This window comes from Conger conger, chromosome 6 (genome assembly GCF_963514075.1).
Source record: "Conger conger chromosome 6, fConCon1.1, whole genome shotgun sequence".
Classification (NCBI taxonomy): domain Eukaryota; kingdom Metazoa; phylum Chordata; class Actinopteri; order Anguilliformes; family Congridae; genus Conger; species Conger conger.
This window is the reverse complement of record NC_083765.1, coordinates 33,924,899-33,948,895: the sequence shown is the minus strand read 5'-3', so window position 1 is coordinate 33,948,895 and position 23,997 is coordinate 33,924,899. Positions and strand designations below refer to the sequence as shown.

Sequence of the window (23,997 nt, the reverse complement as noted above, 5' to 3'; positions counted from 1 at the left end):
TTCGACCAGTAAAGTAAATAAATAGGCCTAAATCAGGGTAGCCAAAGCCTGTTCCTGGAGATCTACCCTGTAGGTTTTCCCTCCAGCCCTAACAAAGCACATTAATTCAACAGCTACAGATCTCATTGAGGTACTAATTAGTAGAAGTGGGTATGCCAAATTATGGTTGAAATTAAAACCTACAGGACAGTAGATCATCAGGAACAGGGTTGGATAGTCCTGGCCTAAATATCTGTGGTTGTATTGATGTTGCAGCATGCTGTATGGGCAATGATTTGTGGTATAATATGACCTATTTTGGTCTCAGGATTGATTCATTTTAAAATAAAATCTGATATTTAGATTTTAAAATGTTTTTTGTGTGATTACAGGACTTATTCATTAGAACTAAATAATATGTCATGTATATGACTAAGTAAGTAAGTAAGCTTTTACGTATTTGCGAATAGAGTATGGTAATGTCATTTGGAATGGTATTGAAAGAAATAAACTGTTGGAGGTGTGAAACGGCAGGGGAATCAGGGACATTTCAGAATATCCACTGTGTTTGTTTTGCCTTTTCACTAAAATGCTCTGCTGTGGAACTGCTTATTGACAGATTTGGGCTGGATTACCAGTAGGCTCTGTGGTTACCACCATGTTTGCCAAAGACCTTGATGCCGGAGAAAACGGAACAGTTGTGTTCTCTCTCATGTCAGGTAGGCTTGCAAGATCTCAATGGTAGTGGAGCTACTCTGTATTCTAAAAATGTCTCTTCATAACAAGTTCCATTGAAATCGACCGTGTTAGGGGGAGTAGCTCAATCTTGGAAGTGTTAAAATGGTAAATGCACATAAAATCGTTTTTATTAAATCATTTTTATTGAACTGTTTCCAATGATTAACTGAATGAATGGTGTCAGTCAAATCAGCTGATATAATTATGGGGATGTAACCCTAATGGAACACTCTTTCTTTTAGATGAATTGGGTCTTTTTGAGATTGACAGTAAGAGTGGGGAGATCAGAACCACAGGGGATATCTCTCAACAGGCCAGAACACAGTACACTCTGACTGTCATCGCCACGGACAATGGACCTGCACCACTGGAGGAGACAGCTGTGGTGCACCTGCAGGTGCCTGCCCTTTGCATGATGGGATTCATATGCAGTTGAAAGTGTCACCATTAAAATGTATAATAAACTGGATTTGTGCGTATAATTCCTGATTACAGCTCAGAGTAGAAAGTAGGTATATTTATCTCATTATAGGAGAATGTTTTATTTTTTATGCTGTAAATTAAATCAAGAGTTCCCAAGACTCACCCCTTGAGAATTACATGGTTTTGCGGGTTATTTTTCAACTCAAAAGTCTTTTTTCCAAATAAAGATTAAATCTTTAAAATAAATACACCACCCAGTAAAGTATTCACAAGAAAGCAGACTTGTAGCATAATGAATGCATTGTAAAGAAATTAATGGCAAATTAATTATTTAGAAAAGTTTATGTAATGAACTTTTACAGAGTAGCATGAAACCCCTGATAACTAGCACTCTGCCCAAAAAACACAGGCCCTCTCTCTCTCTCGGTGCAGGTGCAGCCCTCTGAGGGTGTGGGTGTAGGTTCTGCATCACAGGCCTTCCTGCTGCTCTCTGTGAGGGAGGACTGCCAGCCCGGGACCGTCATCGGATCCGTGGGTTCGCCCGAGAGGCTCCCCGGGACCCTCTACTCCATCGCCGAAGGGGACGGCAGCCTCCATTTTGGGATCGACCGTTCATCCGGCGACCTGTATGTTATCCGTGAGCTGGACCACGAGGCCACAGCACGCTACCTGCTGAAGGTGCGGGTGGACAACGGGGGCCAGAGAAGCAACGGGTCCACGTCGGTGTTCGTGAGCATCGGCATGGAGGACGTCAACGACCACACGCCTTGGTTCGCAGACGATGTCATCATATTCGGTCTGGAGGAAAACCAGCCAGAGGGGGCGCCAGTTTACACCTTCAACGCCAAGGACGGGGATGGGAGCTGGCGAAACAGTGATCTGCGCTACACTATTGCTGGGGGCGATGGGATGGAGCCACCTTTCCGCATCGATCCACGAACAGGGACTCTGACCGCCGCGGGCCCTCTGGACCGTGAGAGGACCCCGAGCATCACCTTCACTGTGACCGCCACCGACCAGGCTCTGCAGACATCTGACCGCAGATCCGGAACGCTGACCGTGCACGTGTTCCTCCTGGACCTGAACGACAACGCCCCTGCCTTTGTCTCCTCGGACTCGGCCCACGTCCTTGAGGACAGTGAACTCGGCAGCCTGGTGCACCGACTGGTCGCCAAAGACGGCGACCTCAGAGAAAATGGTCTGGTGACCTACACTGTCCTATCAGGGAACGAGGAGAGCCTGTTCGCTCTGGAGGAGAGCACAGGTAGGCCTGCTATTAAAGTGTTTTAATAGCAGCATGTTGCTGACTTGCCATTTTTTAGCCGTTTAAGGAGAGTAACCTACTTGTCAAAGGGTTAATTGACAGAAGATACATCAAAGATGCATCAAATTGGAATATTTTGGTCTCAGCAGACAGAAGACCTTTCAATTCTAAGAATATGATATGAATACAAATTGACCTATCCAGCACACATTCAGTGCCCACCTGCTGCTCACTTGTAGCCCAGCGTGCACACTTCAAAATGAGTTAAAATAACTGAGAATAGTTGGTGAACAGTCCTGCTGCTAGCTGACAGTACTGCTAATAGGGCCAATAGCTGTCTCTAATGGTGTCTGGCTAGATCAGTGGTCCTCACTCTTGGAGAGTCGCAGGGTCTCCATCCCAAGTGAGGTGTGTGTAATTAGCTTAAATTGTGTGTAATTGTTTCATTGATAAATTAAGTGCTGAGTATCGACAAAAGTCCGCAGCTCTCCAGGACCAGGAGTGAAGACCGCTGGGCTAGATGCTTGCTTGCTAGGGAGCACCTGATGACTCTATAGCAGGGCTGCCCAGTCCTGTTCCTGGAGATCATATAGTACCATCATTTAGGTTTTGACTCTAACCCTAAGAAAGCATACCTAATTCAACAGCTAGAGATCTCCCTGAGCTGAATTAGTAGAATCAGGTGTGTAAAATTAGGATTGCTGTGAAACAGGACGGTAGATCTGCAGGAACAGGATTGGCCAGCCCTGGCCAATGGTATAACCTCTTACAGTAATCTTGGCTCTTCCCTCTTCTGAAGGCCTGCTGCACCTAGCCGCCCCCCTGGACTACAAATCGGCCAGCGCTCACGTGATGGTGGTCCAGGCTTTGGACCGTGGCCGACCCAGGCTCTCCTCCACACAGACCCTCACCGTCTCCATTCTGGACGTGAACGACCAGGCTCCCGTGTTCGAGCGCAGCGTCTACAACGCCACGGTCATGGAGAACAGGGATCCCGGAGAGCCCGTGATCCAGGTCACGGCGTCAGACGAGGATTCAGGTAGACCCGGCTTCTCTCTCTGCTTGCCCAAATTTAGTTCATGTTGTGCATCAGGATTATAACTGAATGCAAGGGAGGCAGTTGGAGACAGTGGAAGTATAAGGCCTAAAAAACTCATGATCCGACCACCTCTCACCCGTGTCTGAAACGAAACCATAATCACTTCTTCCTTAATCTAACCCAACCCGAGGCGCAATGGATAACATGTATATTATCAAGTATTAGTTTTTATTTTTATTCCTTTTTCATCTTCCTTGATTTTTATTTTCCTGTTGTAAATCGATAAAATGTATAAAAATGCCCGCCAAAGGACAATAATGTAATATAATGTAATGAAATTGTATGTAACATTATATTAGTCTTGAATTTACTTCAAAGGAGTGGCCACCGCAATCTATTTTTTACCAGTGCTGTTTTAGACATACTTGGCCTCAAGGGGGCAGCACTGAAACGCATGCCGGTAGAGGAGGGGTCTTGTTGCTGTGCAAGCCTATTGTTGAGACACAGCTGTCACTTTCTCTTGATGGGAACTAAAACACAATGTGTGTTTATTGCATCAAGTGAGAGATGTTATCATTCATAGGTTTACAGCAAATATTCAGTTACAGGATTTTGGCTTGAGTAAAGTCAAAGCGGTCTTCACATGCTAATCACAGCCTGCAAACTTGACACCAGCAACAATGTTTATCCTTGTAAAAATGCCCCTTGCCGCCACAAATCAGAATTGCCTGCAGCCCCAGGGCGGGCGCTTTGATGAACGGAGTGGTCAACGTTTTGTGTAAATGTTCCTTTTCGTACATTTTTTCATAAGTCAGACTCAATCCCTTGGACCTTCCTTTGTATGAACTAGTCTTTTCTCTCTCTTTTTCATTGTTCTGTATATTGAACTAAATTACTTGTATATATATTTTTAGTGAACTCCATCTCCTTTAAGTCTGCACATGGACATGTTAAAACATTGTGCATAGTTTCTTGAATCTTATTTTTCTTGAAAATATTGACCATTCCAAACTCCCTTCCAAAATAATGTCCACTTCAGCATTGGTGTTTGTGCACTGTGACGTTCTTCAGGTGAAAATAGGCCAAAAAAAGCAGTCGGACGGCCTTGTGAATTTTTTGAGAGGGCTTGTAATGCAGACCACATGTGCTAATAATGATCCGTTTTCACCTGCAGTCTCTAATGCGCCCTCCTTCTCCCAGCTTGCTCTTTGTTTCTTTTTTTTTGTTAGATGTTCCCTGACTGTTCCATTTGTTATCCCGACAAAGCAGGTTTTTGATTGACAGATCTTGAGGAGGGCACTTGTAGCACCCACATGCCTTGTGGAAGAACACATAGTTACTGTGAAAATGTGGTTGTTAGCGGTTTAATATCATCCAGTAAGACCTGCCTAAAGATCATAATGATTGTCTTCTTGAGGTCTCAGAGGTCAGAGATTGCTAGTCTGATCCCATCAATTCCCAACAGTATCCAGTCAAAGGCTTGAGGCCTAAATCAATCACGTGAACGGGGTCTGTCCTTGTAGCCCTGGTCTCACGCTCATCCAAAAAAAGAAAATACTGTGTTTACGTGACCTTGTTAAACTGTTCGGTGATTTGTTTGGACAGCAGCAGCAGGTTCTTTTGGGGGCCATTTCCACATGCCCGTATCGTTAATCAGCACCCTTTCCGAGCACTAAGTACCGGACTCTAGCGAGTCTGCTTCCCTGACGGATCTGTCGTAGAGTGAGCGCCGCGGGCAGCGTTTACCTCACGCGACCCCGACGCGACCTCGGACCGCCGCCCTTCCAGAAAGGGCAGGGCGTATACCCACATCCACCGACCCCGCTATGCTACGCCGGTTATTTCTGTACCCGACCATGGACCGTGGACACGACAGCAGCCGTGAAAGTAGTCGGTGATGTAAACCACATGTCGGTAGAGGTTCTTGGGGTTGAGGTTGGGGCGGGGAGAAGTGGGGAGTATTTCGCCGGGAGGGGTGGGGAGCGGGGAAGGAGGTACTGGAATACAGGGGGAAGGGTCATTAATCTGTGTGTTTGTATGGCTCTGGGCCCTCACCCCCAGCCCTGGCCTAATGGGGGGACATTTGTCCATTAGACAGGCTTTACGCCCCTGACTCCATTTTGCGAAGATTTGTTGAAGGCCGGGGAGGAGAGCGAAAGCGTCTGGCCTGAGGAGGGAGCGTTCCTGCAGCAGGGTTTAAAGTGACAGACCACATAGGAGCTGTGATTTATCCCCCAAGCACTGTTCAATCTCACAATCAGATAAGAAGGTCAGAAAGGCCACTCTGTACTACTAAGGTCATGCACATTGTTCCGCCCAGTCAATCCGGGGGTTGAGCAGTCTGAGAGGAATTTTAATGAACATGATAAAATAGTAAGAAAAGACAAGTTATCTTTCTCAGTTTGATACCTGATATGCACTTCTTTGCTTATCCTCGTATTTATCTTTTTTATCTGGTCTTTTTCAGTTGACTTATGTGCTGTGCTGAGGTTATTATAGGTTTGTCTTTTCCATTAGTTTTATTTCTAAACTGTTTTTTTCTTTTTTATGTTGGAGATCAATGCCTATTTTGTTGGTATACAGTATGTATTAGTTTTTGTTTGTGGGGGAGAACATTTTATTTAAGGTGATATAAGAATTTATTTTAATTTGTTTAAAGTGATTAACATTTTTAAAAACAACTGGTATGTTTTGCAGAATAATATAATAATATGTAATATATAATAATAATAATAATAATAATATATATATATATACACAACCATTTAAAACAGAGGCATGTACAGGTACAGTATTCTGTCGATAATGTATTCAAAATACTCCAAGTCTCAGCTGTCTCATTCAACAATACTGGGGCTGGCTGAATGCGTGCACCTTCTCCAATATATCTCACAACTTTTGATCATTCTTATCTTTTGTTACATCTCAAAAGATGCCAAAATGTAAGAATTTGAGGTGCTGTTTTTCAACAAGATAGCCGCCTTGGTGCAGTATCCGAATGGATATCTTTTACAAGACCTCAGTGAGATTAATCAAGAAGCAGTATGATTAAATGAGTGTAATGAGGGTTCGTCATGCTTCTGTGTGTCACAGGGGAGAACGCTGCAGTGCGCTATACCCTCCTCCCAGGCCCTGGGTTCGAGCTCTTCTGCATAGGCTCTCACACTGGGGAGATCAGCACAACCTCACAACTGGACCGTGAGAGACAGCAGATGTTTGCTCTCAGAGGTAACACCAGACAGCCCTTACCTCACCTCCTGAATCTCAGGAAACACAGTTCGCACTGACAGATCATACACATGTACAACATCCTCCCTAGCTGTTTTAAATGGTGCATTTATGACTTTTTTGGATTTTACTTCAGAATATAAAGTGTGTGTTATCTTAACATTTAACTGCACTCTAAAGTTATCTATCACTTTGTCATATTTGAGAGAGTGAGAAAGTCCTTGTACCTGTTATAAACAATAATTGTTTTATAATTCCAATACTCACATGTATGTACACACACACACACACACAAACATACACAACCCACAGAGTGTATTGAACAACCTCTTTAACTGAGATCATCATTGGCTTTCTCACCACTGCATTTTAATAAAATACCTCAAATGTTTCAACACTTTCCCAATATGTTGCAACTAGTAATGGGGAATTATCAGACTTTTAATTTTTTGAAAGCAACATTACTCATCATATTAATTTAATGTGAGGAAATGTAGATTTTTTTAACATTAGTTAATACATATGTGTTCACTTACCTACTGATATATAATTCAAGTATAAAACTTTTTCCAGCTCACATTTTTTCATTATTGCTTTATTTGAATGTTACTCAATCCAAAAAGCCCAGAAACTGTTTTGCAATAAAGTTTTGTCGGATGTGTTGGCTGTCTGTCCGTGTTGTATAGTCTGGAATATATGATGTGGAATATGGAATATAGTCAACATTCAATTTTTTAAAAAGCAGAAATTCAATAAGAGGAAATATGACCTGGACTTGCAGCCAGAACCGCTAAGTAAGAAATGTAAAACCTAAGGGAAATTTTCTATTGGCACAGCACAGAACATGAATAAAAAAAGTCTTGTTTTAAGACCAACTCCATTTTTGAGCTACAGCCATATGGAGCTGTAAGATACGTACAAATTAGACACCCAATCTTGGATACATTCCAAAAGCCACACATTAAAGGGGAAATTTCACCTGAAGTTCTGAACTACTGGAATATGGAAGAAGACTGACAGAGCACTGGTAGAAGACTGCAGGAGGACTGTAGTCAATGATTGAAAAAGGAACCTACAGGAGAACTTTCTTTGATAGAAGTTGAAATACTATCAAAGGAAGAACACTTGTTGTAAAAAGGAACTTTGGTGGGAAACTGCTAGCAGACAATTGTATAAAACCGTGGTATAAAACTATGTTTGTTGAGGATTGTTGAAAGGTTGTGCTAGAGCAGGACTATGACAGAAGACCATACGTCATTGAACACAGATGGTCTTGACCAGTGATCTCAAGCTCAATTCCTGGATGGTGACAGTGTTTGTAGGTTTTTGTGGTTACATTTAATATGCAACCAATTTAGGCCAGACAGAAATGTGTGTGGACTCTATCCAGCCAGTGACTTATTAAGGACTTGGATTACTAAATCAAAAACCAAAAAGGCAGCAGACCCGACAGTGGCCCTTCAGGAATGAGACTCTGAGGTACCTCTCTCTGTGCCCCCTCCCTGCAGTTCTGGCCCAGGACAGTGGCATTCATCCTCTCTCCAGCACTGCCACTGTCCTGTGCTCCGTTCTCGACGAAAACGACAACGACCCCGAGTTCATGCAGCCCTCCTTCCTGATCCGGGTCCCAGAGAACCTCCCCCCAGGACATCTCCACATGGCCCAGGCTGCCGACCCAGACTCTGGAGCCAACGGGACCGTCCTGTACAGCATCCAGGGTGGGTGAGCACCTGTGGCCAAACACTGGCCTCAATGCCTCTGACTTTATGGGACTATCCTGGTCATATTATCATTAGCAACCCTTAGCAATAGCTTTATCGTTTTCTGTTTAACCACTTTGAGTTGCAAATGTTGTATGTCAAAATACATTTCACCTGTATCATTTATGTTGTAAGCTGATAGTTTGCATAAATTCATTTTATATTGATTTCAATATGTGTGTTTGTGTGTGTGTGTGTGTGTGTGTGTGTGTGTGTGTGTGTGGTGCGTGTGTGTTTTGGCTCTTGGTTGGAATAGTTAACGGATGCTGAGCCTGTACGTGATGTCCTGGGAATGTTTTTAGCCTGTCTGGCACTATTGCTTATGTTAATTGGGTGAAAGCAATTATAATTCTGCTGGGTAAGAACATTTGCTAAATTATTGAAAATGGAAGCTGCTGCTTGTGTGCTGCTAAGACTGATGATGTAATGTACTCGCCATTTTCTAGGTGAGGACATTGATGATTTTTTCACCATAAACACCACAAGCGGATTGATCACCACGCTGAAAAGCCTGGACAGGGAGAAGCGAAGCAACTACACCATCATCATCAAGGCTCAAGACCAGGGTCCAACCCCCAGGAGCTCCACTGCCCCGCTGCACGTGCTGGTCCTGGACGAGAACGACCACAGCCCCACCTTCGGCCAGAAGAGCTACCAGGCCTCCATCAGGGAGGGGATGCCGGCGGGGTCGGAGGTCATTCGACTGACTGCCACCGACAGCGACGAGGGCCCCAGCGGTGAGGTCACCTTCTCCCTGACGGACGACACCCTGGGCGCGTTCGCGGTCGACGGCTCCTCGGGCGTGGTGCGGACGACCAGGCCGCTGGACCGCGAGACGCGGTCGCGCTACACCTTCTGGGCCTCGGCTACGGACGGAGGCAGCCGGGGCCCGCGCAGCTCGGTCGCCAGCGTGACCGTGAACGTGGAGGACGTCAACGACAACACCCCGGTCTGCGCCCACAGTCCCCTCAGCGCCCCCGTTGCTGCGGAGGCCGCCCCCAACCAGACAGTTGCCACAGTGAGGGCCCTGGATGGCGACCTGGGGGAGAACGGTACGGTGACGTTCGCCCTGAGCGAACTGGATGCGGTCTTCGAGGTGAGTGAGGGCTCGGGGGATGTTCGGGTAAAGACGTCCCTTCCTTCTGGCTTCTTTGGCACGAGGCTCCTGCGTGTGGTGGTCACGGACCGGGGGACCCCCGCATTGTCCTCCACCTGCCTGGTGCTCGTACATCTCCGGGGGCAGGAAGAGGGGCTGCGCTTCACTGAGAGCGTCTATGAAGCGGCTATACCCGAGAACAGCAAACCCGGTATGCAACCAAACCGCTCTTCCTTTAATGTACTGTATATGTGACCCCTTCTATCATAATCAGTCGGGAGTGGCGATGGCCGATATTACATAAATCTATGTTTATGTAGAAAAATATGTATATTTTAATGTTTCATCTTAATTTTGTAGAACTATATCTTGGCTTTCATAATCCTGATGTCTTAATGCCAAATTCAGAGCAAAAATATAGTTTTTAAGCTTTTAAACACACGTTCTCAAAGTGAAAGTAGCCCCGGAATTATGCATTGTTTGGAGGATAGCCAGCTTGTCACCGTTCACCAGTCACACAATCACGTCAGCTGCTTTCGCAGCTACAAGCTAATGTATTCTGTTACATCTGATTTTACTCAAGAAATGCCTTTGCTTTCATGATCTGTATATGTTCATGTCAAATTCAATAAATGTTTTTAAATAAGAATAAAAATATAGATCACAAGCTCACAAGCTTGCACTGGCGTTTTGTTTGGCTACTGAGACCACACAGCCGTTTGTCACCATGTCACACATCACGCAACCATTTTCAGGTCTTTGTTTGAGTGTTAAATTCAGTTTTAAAATATAGTTTATGGGGTCAATGCGACTTTTTTTTTATAGAATAGGTTACATATGTGTAAGGACCACGGGACTATGTGTACATACTGTATGTCCTGCAACTTTTTCTTACAACATAAGTGCCACAATACTCACTGTAATGAACACATCATTGAGATTATTGTTGTTAATGTCTAGCTTAGAGTATGTAGTTATCCTAGGTTGCTCATTAAATTAAAGTGATAGTTTCTGGGGTTTTTTGCATTATTTGGTGTATGTTTTCAATTGACCCAGACAGTTTTTGTGTGGATGTGAAGATATTTTACATATTTCCAGAAGTTTCTGATGATCTGCTGTTTTTACAATGGCTGGCATCAGAGCATTTGCTGGTTTGTGGTCGAAAACAAGAAAAAAAGCTTCAAAACAGAATGCACAGTGACATTATGCCTCCAGAGTTTCCCTTCTTTCTGAACAGTGCTCTGAATCTCACGTCCGTTCTTCCGTCAGGTTCTTGGGTAGCGAACGTCATCGCTGAGGACCAAAGCCTGGACGAGGGCAGAGTGGAGTACAGCATTTTCAGTGGAAACGAAGACGGAGCGTTTGCCATTGACGCGCACAATGGTGAGTCCCAGTAGTGTAACAGCCGTCTGCTTTTACTTGGAGGCTGACTACGTGGCACCGATTCCTGTGCTTTCCTTCATGAGGCGACCTGCGGAAGCACAAACACGTTCTCACGCTCCTAAGTCATGAATGTGCTCTCAGTAAGAATTGCAACCCATTCATCTGATTAGGCTAATAGCGTCCTTTCATTTTCCTTAAGTCGTATTCCCAAAACCAATCAAATCCTTCATCCGTCCTTTTGGTAGCAGGCCTCTCTGGTCTCCGAAAGGCCATTCTGTTCTCTTGCCTTTTTGAGGCATTTTGTCGACTGTTGTTTGGAGGCGAATCATTTATAGAGTGTGTGGCTCCTTATGTCATGTGTCAGAGGCTACATTGAGGCTTACCAGCCTGTCCGTCATTAACAGGGGTTGAAATGATGTGGCTTGGCCCTGTGTTCCACACTGGTCCTCTATGTTGTTGAAAACAAGCACATTGCATCGTTCTGAACAACAAGATTTACCAAAGCTATATATAAGCCCAACAATTTGAAATGCTTTCATATTGTCTGGTTTTCGTTAAATTATTTTTGACAAGATGATTCCTTTCATGTGTGTCTGTTGCGTATCTTCTGCCATGGGATTGTGCGAAGAACACAAACATCTGTCCGCAATCCACAAACCCGTAGGCTAGAGAGGAATCGGGCCTACTTCCAACAAACTTCTCAAACATTTCAGAAGAACGCCAACCTCATTTCACCTTGTTCGCCTTTTTGGCCATTATGCTAACAGAGACACTAATGGGCTAAAATGTGTTGTGTCACTGATTTTCGTCAGAAGAGCCAGACTGCGAAGGTCACAGGTGGTATTTTAAGCCCACACCCAGTTAATTGCAACCATGCTGTAGCAATTATTGTTGCTGTTTTGTCGTTTGTGAAACGTGCACCAAACAAAACTAAATGAACCACTGTCATCTTACATATTAATTTGAGAGGAACGAATATCAGATTCATTCATTTTCATTGGCATCTATCAAAACTGCTTCATTTGATTTATTTACTCATCTTAGTTTCATCCAAAAAAGGCTGTTTTTTCTGCTCTTCCAGATATTCTTACCCTAGGCTGGGACTCAGTGTTCAGATCTCAGGACATTGTCATTTCAGCAGGGAGATGCAGGGTTAGACATTGGTCAGATTCTCAAATTTTTTAGGTTGTGAATATAAGATGTTTTTGACACATGCCTCATCTTGCTATTATGTAATGTCCCCATGTCTTCAGATCAGGCCTGGGTCAAATATGTAATTGTTTTGGATTCAGATACTTTACTGTGCCCCATTGATCTTGCTTGCTGCATTTGAGCCAACCAAGAAGGCCAGAAGGTGGGGTTTGCATTTTCAGAGATTATTTCATGGGTTCCAGCACACCAGACAAGCTCAGTAAAGCATAGAAAAATATTTGAACCCAAAACAATGATCTGCTTCAGATCCATAGAGTTAATGTGATTTGAAAATAATGGTTACGTTGCTTTGAACTTTGTCTTGGCCAGGTTTATAGCAGAGATGTATAATCCTGGCTTGCAAGCCTACTCTTACCCTTCAAGCCCTATGGATTACAGTGATGAAGGAGGGCTGTACTTTCTATCATGTTTTTCCCTTGCATATTCAGTGCTTTCCATATTTAAAGATTTTGTCTGTTTGGATATTTGAAAAATTGAGTTACCCTAGTTTATTGATGTCTTGTACAGAGTGCATCTTCCTGTGCATCTGTACATTAGTTATTATAAGTCCATATTGAGCAAGTGAACCACAAAATGTAATTGTGTGAGAGTACAGTATCTATATGTACAGAATTTGTGAGTGACTCATTTCCATGGATTAGTTCCCCTTGTTTGGGTGTGTTCCAGCTGGCTTTCAGTGACCCATCTATTAAGGTTCAAGAATACGCAAATGTGTTGGTCCACTATTGCATCACAAACAGCATTGATGGATGGCCCTTTATATTACAAAATGGGATGTATACGATGGTGTGCATTTACACATGGTTTGGCTTCACAGGTGACATCACAGTGAAGGAGCAGAGCCGTCTCGACTTTGAGGAGAAGAGGACAGTCCACCTGGTGGTTCTGGCAGACAACGGGCGGCAGACAGCCCACTGCAGAGTTACCATCTCCCTGCATGATGTCAACGACAACCCACCATCCTTTGAGCAGCACTACTACAAAACTGCTGTGTGGGAGGGACAGATACCCAGCACCTATGTGATGCAGGTAACGCCAGACCACCTGTAGCAAATCCAGGTTAGGAAAGTAAATGTCCTCACCAGTATTTTCTTCCAACCACTTGGTAATTAGTACAATTCTTCAACCAGGAGGTAGAACTAATTTGTGAAATCTACTGGATAGATATTAATGGATACCAAGATATTAATTGTAAAAGGATTTTTGACCAGGAGTGCCCAAATGTTTGCATACAATATATATATATATATAACCTGCCTGCCCCACTCCAGGTGTTTGCGTTGGATGCCGACAGTGGTCTGCACGGGCAGGTAGACTACTCCATCCTGTCAGGGAACCACAATAACGCGTTTGTCATCGACTCCACGCGGGGCATCCTGGCCACCAATGCCGTCCTCGATCGAGAGATCGTGCCCTCTTACAAGTAGGTTTCACATCAACAGCCTCGGCCTTGGCCAAAAGGTTTTGCTCCAGACCTTCTACACAGTAATGTTCACTTAATTCAGCTCTGACAGAGCAGATTTGAGTCCAGTCAGGATCACATAATATGCCAGAGTAAATTTTACTCTGTCAGAGTTTAATTAACACTGAACGTTATACTGTGCACTGCTTGTTTTGGCGCTGTTGTATAAGAGCCTGTTTCCATGTCACAGTCAGAATTATGAATCATTATGTATTGGTATTGGATCAGAACCCCTCTGCTGACTGTGTGTTTATAATTCGATAAGAATCATTGCAGTGACTGTACAGGATAGCTCAGTTAGAATTTGTCGCTCTTTTTTCCTCTGTCCCAGGCTGGTCCTGCAGGCTGTGGATAGGGGCAGTCCCCCCCTCACAGGCACCTCCACCATCAGAATCCAGGTGGTGGACGTCAATGACAACAGCCCCTCCATACCTCCCATGGAGCCTGTGGCCATAGCAGAGAGTAAGATGCTTCAGCAAATGTGGTGAAGCCTATATGATTGCAAGAAGGCCCTTGGTACAATGTATATGTCATACATTTAGTTTCTGTATAGGCCCTGAATGTGGCCAGCTGCTTACATTAGATATTTCATGTTTGTTACATATCCCATTTCAGGGTTCAGAGTTCTGTTTGCATTTCTCTTATTCACTGCACTCAGTGTTCTATCTAACCTGACTACTGCTTAACGGAGTTCTCACAGTGCTGTCAGCCTTATTATGGGATGTTATTTGTCAGTACAATGTTTATGACAGAAGGAAACTTGTGTTATAGCATCCGGATTCAGATCCGGTACCGGTGTCCGCACTTGCAGATGTGTGTGAAATTGGATTTGGACACATCCAATCTAAATATTTGATTACATGTGGTTCAGACCACAATTATCAAATGCAACACTGTCAGATATAGAGGGAATTGTATATACAGTATGTTGCATAAAAAGACAAGGGTAAAAGTGGCCTCCATGTCACCTGTGTCTGTACCATCTTAGTATGTTTCAATATAGAAGATGTTCTTGTGTGACATTCTTCTCATCTGGTTGGTAGATCTGCCTGCAGGTTACGTTGTGACCCAAGTGGTGGCCAATGACGTGGACTTGAGTTCCGTGGTGACGTACAGCTTCACGGAGCAGGGAAGTGGGGGCGGCTGGTTCGCCATTGACCCCTTCACCGGGGTCATCACACTGACCAAAAGTCTGGACCGCGAGGAGTGCTCCCACTACACCCTGAGGGTCCAGGCCTCGGACTCTCTTCACCAGACCGAAGCGGAGGTCACCATCCAAGTCATGGATGTGAACGACAATCCGCCTGTGTTTTCCATGGAAGCCTACCAGGTTTGGAAACATTGGCGGAAGGGGGGATATCTCTGGTCCAATGATCTGGACTCTGGACCTTGCAAGAATACTGTGGGCCTGCTGTTGATATAGCTCCACCAGTCATAGTCCACCAGTGTTTTGCAGTGTCATCAGCTCGCCACACAAAAAATGTTTTGCTATTTGCTACAGTGGTCAGCTAGCAAACAGTGGAGCTGTTGCAGTCAAGTTGACCTGGTTGTATAATAGTGGCAGGCTAACAGCTATTGCAACAGTGGTTTTGAAATCATGGTTCCTCACTATAAGGTCATAGCATCGCTAATGCATCTGCTTTCTTTCTGTATCCCCCCTGCAGGTTGTGTTGCCAGAGCTATCTTCTGCGGACACCTTTGTGCTGGCACTGTCTGCCACTGACAGAGACTCTGGGCCTAATGGCAGAGTGTCCTACAGGCTTCTCACATCTCCTCTAAAGAGCTTCTACATCCATGCAGAGAATGGTGATGTGTCTTTCAGTTTGTGTGTGTGTCTGCGTGTGTGTTTATGTGTGTGTGAAGCTGTTGCCACACTTCAAAATATTTGAGTGAATTTACACATTATTGGCGCTTTAATATATTGCTATTTTTTCATTGCATTGCTGTGAAATATGATTATATATATTTAAAATCCTCTTAAAACATTTCTCTACAGTGCACTCATATAATATACCTGCTATTTCACTGATGTCTTCATAAGTCTAGATGAGCAAATAATTCCCCACATGCTCTAAATTACTGACCTTGATCATTATGTTATTCTTCCCCTATTTTAGTGTGCTGATTGTAACAGTATGATTAATTCCATTGTAACATTCCATCTAGCAATTCTGCTATATATACTGTTCATTTGAAAGTTTGCTACTTCCAGACCTTCTATGTAAATCATCAGAGTGGAGGGATATTGAAGATGGATTCCACCAGCCAGGGTGTAATCTGCCCTTGTGTCATGGATTCCTGTCAGCAGATTTCTAATTGAAGCATGATTTACATTTTCTTCTTCTCATGTTTGGAGGGCAAACTGTAATTGCTCAAATGAAATGTTTATTTGGGATCGGGATTTTTTCGAAGAGTGAGAAATTGAAAGTGAAGTTTACATCGGTAGAAGATTACAATAATCTTGCCTGGACAGCAGACGATTTTGCGTTTACAAGAATCTTGTCTTCTTTTGACAGAAAAAGACCCTGCAGTATGATATTGTGTATTTTTCCCATCAAATGATGGTACCACACATTTGGAAGTTGTGCTTCCAAAATAAATGCAACATAACAGGAAATGCAAGACACTAAACAAAGGAAATTGGAAAATGATCAAAAATCAAACTAAGAATTTTATTCTTGAATTGCTAATGGAAGACACTTGGCTTGCTTTCATTACGTACAGTATATAGTGCAGACACACATTTTCCTTAGACACTATATCAGAGTTTGAGGTATCACAGCTTGCTTTTAGGAATTCATATTAATGGATTAGAATTTTGAACAGACCCAGCAAATGTGGTATGGAGATTGAGCAGACCCTGCATCCAAGTATCCATCAGCAGCAGCTGCTAGTTAGATAATATTTTGCAATTGCAGCAGTTATTCAACAGCGATTTTGCCTTCTCTTTACAACTTTCTCTTTTAATCTCTTTTTGACTTAATCTATTAACTTGACTTCTGGTAAAGGACCTCTATATGCTTGCTAGTTTGGTCGCGATAGACTAAACAGGTTTTGGGATTGAGGGGAAAAAACCTGTCTAAAAAGAATGTTATGTATAATTTTTAATCACAAGTTAAAGTGTTATTGTCAATCAAGTTTGAACTCTTTCACAATGTGTATTAAATTCAAACCTTCTTTGACCTGCAGGGTCTCTGTTCACCAGCAAGCCACTGACACATGTGACTAATGGGAATGCGATCCAGCTCATGGTGGAGGCCAGAGACGGCGGTAACCCCCCACTCACCGCTGTGACGTCTGTGGAAATCTACATGCGGGACGCTAACGACCACGCCCCACGCTTCCAGCGGGCATCATACCAGGTGAGCGTCTCCGAGGACACGCCCCAGGGCAGCACCCTGCTCCTCCTGCGGGCCGACGACCAGGACTGGGCCCCTGACAGCTCGCGTGTGGACTACGCCATCACTGGAGGCAACCAGGAGCAGCGATTCTGCTTGGAGGCGGGTGTGGTCCAGACCGAAACGCGTCAGACGACCATCACCAGGCTAGTCCTGTGCAGCATGCTTGACCGTGAGACGGCAGAGAGCCATGCGCTGACTGTGACCGCCACTGATAGGGGAAGCCCGCCACTGAATAGCTCTGCCGCGGTCACCGTGACCGTTCTGGATGTCAACGATAACGCGCCCGAGTTCAGCAGCTCCGAGTACCACGCGCAGGTGAACGAGGGCAGCCCTCCTGGAACCAGCCTGGTGCGGCTGTCTGCCCATGACCCTGACGAGGGCCAGAACGCGTGGGTCAGGTACGCCATAATCTCCGGAAACGGCAAGGGCCTCTTCAGGATGGATCCTCTAATGGGGACTGTGGAGGTGAACCAGAGCCTGGACTACGAGGAGGATGTGAGATTCACACTGACCATCAGGGCCTCTGACGGAAACGGAGATGGATCGGGGGGCGGCAATGTGGCCTTTGCCGTGCTTTATATTTCTGTGCTGGATGACAATGACAACTCTCCCTACTTCCCCTTCCCTGCAGTCAACTGCTCGGTGATGGAGAACCAGCCTGCCTTTTCCCCTGTCTGCACAGTCCACGCCATCGACCGAGATGCGGGACCCTACGGCCGGCTGACCTACTCCATCCTCGGCCCCTGTTACTTGGATTATAGTAGCAGAAGCCCAGACAGGAAGGACGCTTTCGCCATTGACCCCCTGACGGGCGACATCCACACCTGGCAGACCTTTGACTATGAGCAGGAGTGTGAATACTGCTTCCTGGTGGAGGCCCGTGACAAAGGTGACCAGACCACGACCACGAGGGTCCAGGTGGTCATCGAGGGTGTGGACGAGTTCAGTCCCGTCTTCACCCGGCAGCAGTACCTCTTCCACCTGCCAGAATTTGCCAAGGCCGGGCAGAGCATTGGCCAGGTATCAGCCACCGACCATGATACAGGACAGGATGGCATCCTGGAATATGCTTTGGCTAGGTCCTCCCCCTTTTTCTCCATCAACAGAACCAGCGGTGTCGTCTACTTGTCGGCTGCCGTGTACAGGAGACAGGGTATTGGTGCCGGAGGGGAGCTGGTGGACTTTGTAGTGATGGCCAGCAGCCCCAAGATGGACTCCAGGTTGGCTTCCTGCCTTGTCATCGTCAACATTTCTAGGTCTGCCGAAGTTCCATTAGGCATGTCCCTCAGTGCGCAGACCATCAGCCTCAGTGTATCTTTAGTCATCGTCCTCCTCCTCCTCATCGCCTTCATTGTCCTTGTCCTGAGGTTCAAGCGAAGAGAGACCACCACGAAAAAGGGCACCCCTCCTGAGACCTCCAACCTGACCCACAGACTGGATGCCTTTGATAAGACTGTTGTCAGCCACAACGCATCCAATGGCATCAGCCTCCAGGATCTGAGGGGCCTAGTGGACATTCAGGTGAAGAGGCGGCTGGCTAACCCGTACCGTCACTCGGACTCGAGTGGTCGGGGTTCGGCTGAGGGTGAGACGGCCGAGGATGAGGAGATTCAGATGATCAACGAGCACCTGTACCGAAAGAGTGCTGGCTCCACACTCAGCATGGGCGCATCCTGGATACCTGATTCCAGAGTGCCCCAAGATTCAGACCCACCATCCTACTGGGTGGAGGAAGACGGCATGATTGAGCCAGTTGCTATGGTCACCGTGGAGACGGAAAGTTCCGAGAGCCTTCACAATTTCCGGGAGGAGGGCGGGGGTGAGGAGATGTTGTCACAGCCACTGATGAGAGATGGGAACAGGACCAGCGTGGGCAGGTATGCCTCTCAGGGTGAAGCCCAATTAGGTGGGACTGTGGGTGGGTCTCTGATCTCAATGGCATGCACAGAGGATGAGCTACAGGGCAGCTACAGTTGGGACTACCTCCTAGACTGGCAACCCCGCTTCCAGCCTCTAGTCTCCGTCTTCTCAGATATTGGCCAGCTGTCTGACGAGGAGGTCGAGCCAGAACAGGGCAGGGGCCGGGTCCTCGAGACACACAGGACACTCCAGCCCCCGCCCCTCATCACATCTGTCGCCCGACCGGGGATCCGGTCCGTACCCCCAAGGATGCCTCCTCCACGTGCGGTGCCGAACATGACCCGCACACCATACTTTCCTAAATACTCCTACTCCCCCCTAGCCAGGAGCACAGGCCTCACCCCCTCCAGCATGACCCCCAGCTTCTCCCCTGCCCTGTCCCTGGTCAACATGAGAACACCCAGTGCATCACCTGTGGTGTCAGAGACTGGACTTAGTGCTACTCCCACCAGGCCTATCCCACACCCCTCCTGTATCAGAGATGGGGAAATACAGGTATAGGCTCTTTTCACTCAAAACACTTCATCTCAGCAACAGTGATGTCAGAGCAGTGCGTCTGCAAATATTTTCTCAGCAATAAATAATGAGACAAAGTACCTTTATTTTTACTTATATGTCTGCTCTCAATATTTTATATTCTATTTAATGACTGCTATATGAGCATGAATCTGAATGCTATTTCATGGTGGCCATTTTCTGGTAATTTGAACCAGAGCACCTCAATGAAAAAGTAGAAAATTGCCATGATACATTGCATCGACATCTTGCTAATGTTGTCCTTTAAGAAATGTTCGGTGCACTTAACCCTTTCGCGCAAGCCCCCTAGTGGTCAGGATGCCGATTTCTGAAGTTAGACATTCAATGCTCCTGCAACCAAACTGAATGGAGACCATTCACAACAACTATGCTGAATATGGAGTTTCTAAGTGTCACCATTTTTGCGTAGTTCGTTCATTTAACAAACACCCCTGCCAGGGCTCATCTGCAACTATCGGGACACATTGGAGCAAAGCGTCTATCTGGGAGTTCATAAGAAGATAAAGCCAACAATAGCCCAAAGATGCTGTATTTATATTCATAATGAGTAATCTGTAACTTTACTGGATTTTTTAATATGCAAAAATCCCCACTTGCTTTTTAAGCTGTTGTATCTCTTTTCAGTTCATTCCAGTTTGATTTGAAATATTTTATCCAGTAGAGGACAGTATAAGCATTCCAACAGTGTATGGCATATTTAATTGGATTAATGGTTGAGTGCATCAGAGTGAATGGCTTCTTCAGCACAGCTTTGCACTGTTAACCATAATGCAACACACTGATATACACTCAAGCAGTTGTGGCATAATTGTTTAATTATTTATGGAAATAATAATTTTGCCAACTCACCAGCATGTACTGTAAAGGCAAATTCTCACCATGCTGACATGGATCGTAGATCCTCATAGATCTTTAGTAGTTCTGCACATCACCCTAAGATTTTGCACACTTTTGGTCAAGTGTTTGATCCAGAAGATAAATAATTGTATCTGTTTTACATATGTGGCGCTCAGTGTTTTATTTCAAACTAAATAAGAACTGTTTCACTTTTGCATTTGCCAAAATAATTCAATTTGTGGCACTTTATTTCATCCTGAATTATGAATAAACAAATTAACATATTATTGTAAATGTCCACAGCTGCATGTACTTAAATAACAGAGGAACAGTGAGAATTGGACATATTTAAAAACATATGTATCAGTTGTCAACCAAAAGTATTGGAAATTATATGATCAGTCAAATTCCACTGAAATGAAAGATTGGAATTATGTAGTGTGTGGAAGTCATTACTTACAGTGCCCTCCAGAATTTTGGCACCCATGATAAATAAAAAAGGATGTTCATCTCAGTCAGAAGATTAAAATCTCATTGAAAATACTTAGTTTGAATTGAAGAAAGCAGTCTATAAATTCAGACCAAATGATTGGAAGGATCTTGAAAGATATGGTGGAATATGGTCCGAAAATCCCCTCCAAAATGTGTTATCCTTGCAAAGGGAGGATGCACAAATAGCCTATCTTTTAGGTAAATAAGTTGTTAGCTGGTTAGGAAGTTGTTATCTGGTTAGTTTTATTAGAATGACAGATGATAACTTTATTAGCATACACTATAGCTAATTACCTGTGTTGTTTATTAGTGGTCCTAGCAGTGCAGCTGCTGAGACCCTGTAGCTTTTGTTCTGTTTTTTGAGGGGTCTGTGCAGCACAGCAGTTCATATGGTACTACTATTTCTGGATGGTTTCTATTTGAGACTTTGTCAGTTTGCAATATTCAGCACTAAGGCAGCTGTTTGAATGAATGTAATCATTTTGTAAACCAGAATGAATAAATAAGAAAGTTTTTTGGAAGAATTGAATGCATTTTAACAATATGGTGCATATCTATGTAGTATTTACACAACGATGGATTTGTTTCAATTTGATATAAGGAAACTGTTCATATTTCTTCTATGATGAAAGCTGTTTTCACTGACTGAGGTGATACCATTGTGAACATATTGTGTCAATAAACAGTTTAACTTAAATACTCACTTTTATTATTATTAATATTATCATTATTTACTGATATTGATTGGGTGCTGCCTTCTCTGTGATGTATCGCCAAGTGGCTAGACTGAGATTAAAGTAAATAGAACAGTTTTGCAATGGAAAAATTGATTGTACCTACAGTAGTTGCATAGTTACAAAAAATCGTTTTCATTAGGGCATATGGGCTTTGCATAAACAAGAAAGGAAGTACTGTAACCAAAAGGTTTATCCTGAAATCACATCATCTCAAAATTCATGCTTTTATCAAGCATTTGTTGGAAAAAAAAAATGTAAAAAAGCTCTCCCACATGGGCCACCCCGACTGTTTCCTGTAAATCAACATTGGAAATGGATGCATGACGTAGAACAATTCCTTGAATCATTTTAATGTGATCCAGATAGAGAAACACAGCCACTCACTGGAGTTGAGCAGCAGTGCTGGATGACTGGGAGACAGGGAGGATGTTCTCAGTGCTTTGCATATTCATTTATGCCCTTTCTTATTGAACTGGGTTTTGGGTTTTGGCTGGGACATCCAGTTACCTTGAAGGGAACCTTGGGCTTTCTTCTGTAAACCCAAGGAGCTTTCATCAGTATTGTACTGTGCCTCATAATTTATAGTTTAACATTTCTGTCCACTGGGAATTTAAGATTGATGGAAAAGGTTGTAAATGTATTTGAAAATGTAACAATACACTTTCCCTGTTTGTATGTTTGGTAAGCATTTTATAAACATCTGCATACATTATAACCACTTTGTACACAATACAATGTGCAGTGTTAATTTAACTGTAACAAGAGTTTATATGAGTCAAATAGGGATGAAATGTACTCTCTCAGAATAAACTAAAACTGTTCTCTGTCAGAGTTAAACTTTTTACCTTGTATGTAGTACCACATCCATGGGGTTTTATATTGTCATGGATTAACCTAATTTCAAGTGGTCCTATTACTATGAACTACCAGAAGTCTTCAGTCAACATGGCCATTTTGGAAGTTGGAAATCTGTCAAAATAATGAAAATATTAATTGATCTGTTGAACCAGGTTTTTTCAATACTTTTAATTTTGTTGAAAATAGTACAGTTATTCTGCCTTGCGGTATTAAATATCTACAATATGTTGTGATTGATGTGTGACTGAAGCGTCTCTCAAGGTTTTTTCAGATCCTGCCCACATACATGAATCTACACACCATACTTTATACAGAAATTGGTATTTTCACCGAAAATGTTTTATCCGGAATAAGTAGATCCTGTACTGAGCCCAAGGTACTTAGCCCAAATAAGTACATCATGAAACTGGCGCTGAAATTGTATGAGAAGGGACCACTAATTTTCATGTTGCACAGATACGTTGTGTAAGAGCTACTCTTTAATGGGCCTGCTTCATTAGTCTATAAATTACATGACCTGGTTGTAGTTTTTTATAGCATGGTGATGTGAAGGAGGCTATTAAAAGGACTCCGAGACCACCACAGAAGAAGCCGAAGGGCTGCCATACTGTGTTTGCAGTGACATCCAAGCCCTCAGTTGGTGATTTGCGATGAGTCTGGGCCCAGGTTCTAATCGCCTCTGAAGCTCAGCTCAGTCCATTCTGCAGCGGTGGTCTGAGCATTGAAGGAGTAACAAATCAAATGCAGAGCTGCTGGCTCAATTTGGTCTGGCATGCGTCCAAACATTTTATTGATTGTTATGAATGTAGTGCATGCAGGGGGAAGGCCATAACCCTGTATAAGAACATGTCTTTACTTATGGGAACAATAGATAGCTGTGCCAATTTGTCTTTGGCATGTTAGCATTAAGCTAATTTGTGGTTATTATTCTATGTTTCTTTGTGTAACGTTTTGAGAAGCATCCTTTGTTTGGACGGTAACTTCCCTCCTGTGTTTGTAGTTTCAGCAGGCCCTTGGTATGTGAAAGTGATGCAGGGAGAGAATCCTTCATGTGAAGTGGTTTTGTCAAAATAAAGTGTCTGCACACAACCCAGTGGTCAGTGGAACAAAGATGAGAATGAGGAACAGATTTCTGGTTCTTTTGCCTCAACAGACGCTATCTATCTTCACACCATCTCAACATTTGACCAAAAAACACAACTACCTCTCTGTTGTCAGAGCAGCAATATAAAAGCACTAGTCTGATTGATTGATTGAATGATTGTGAAGGTAATTCAATTGATACTACAAATGGTTTCTGACTATGAGCTATTTGGAAAAAGATTATTTTCTTTGGGGCCAAAACATTTTTCAAATTAAATTACATATGAAAGAGCAGCCTTCACCTGGTGTTATTAATCACACATTCATTTAATTTCACCTCTAAAAGGAAGAACAGATGGTAGTTGGGGAAACTGGCCATTGCTGTTGGTGTCATGTTTTACTGGTTGTTATGCGTGAATTTTACAGTTGGCTTTCTACCTCCTGTTAATTTTGTTTCAGGAATCAGTTTCTGGATGTGATGGTAGACCAACATTACGTCCTTCTGCAAAGTAGAAGGCTTTTAAACACCCATTAAAGCCTGTTGTTTT

At 43.9% G+C, this 23,997-nt stretch overlaps 1 protein-coding gene across 1 annotated transcript in view; it reads left to right on the top strand.

The window, feature by feature from the left end:
- The window catches only part of dchs2 (dachsous cadherin-related 2), a 31,601-nt gene extending 12,195 nt beyond the window's left edge, over positions 1–19,406 (top strand). The window contains exons 7-20 of the mRNA XM_061246910.1: positions 599–698; positions 960–1,114; positions 1,573–2,404; positions 3,204–3,443; positions 6,537–6,671; positions 8,180–8,389; positions 8,878–9,738; positions 10,797–10,910; positions 12,940–13,151; positions 13,394–13,545; positions 13,916–14,046; positions 14,628–14,914; positions 15,249–15,390; positions 16,774–19,406. Coding sequence (XP_061102894.1) covers positions 599–698; positions 960–1,114; positions 1,573–2,404; positions 3,204–3,443; positions 6,537–6,671; positions 8,180–8,389; positions 8,878–9,738; positions 10,797–10,910; positions 12,940–13,151; positions 13,394–13,545; positions 13,916–14,046; positions 14,628–14,914; positions 15,249–15,390; positions 16,774–19,406 — 6,204 coding nt within the window. The remainder of the gene's footprint in view (positions 1–598; positions 699–959; positions 1,115–1,572; positions 2,405–3,203; positions 3,444–6,536; positions 6,672–8,179; positions 8,390–8,877; positions 9,739–10,796; positions 10,911–12,939; positions 13,152–13,393; positions 13,546–13,915; positions 14,047–14,627; positions 14,915–15,248; positions 15,391–16,773) is intronic.
- The last annotated feature ends 4,591 nt before the right edge of the window (positions 19,407–23,997 follow it).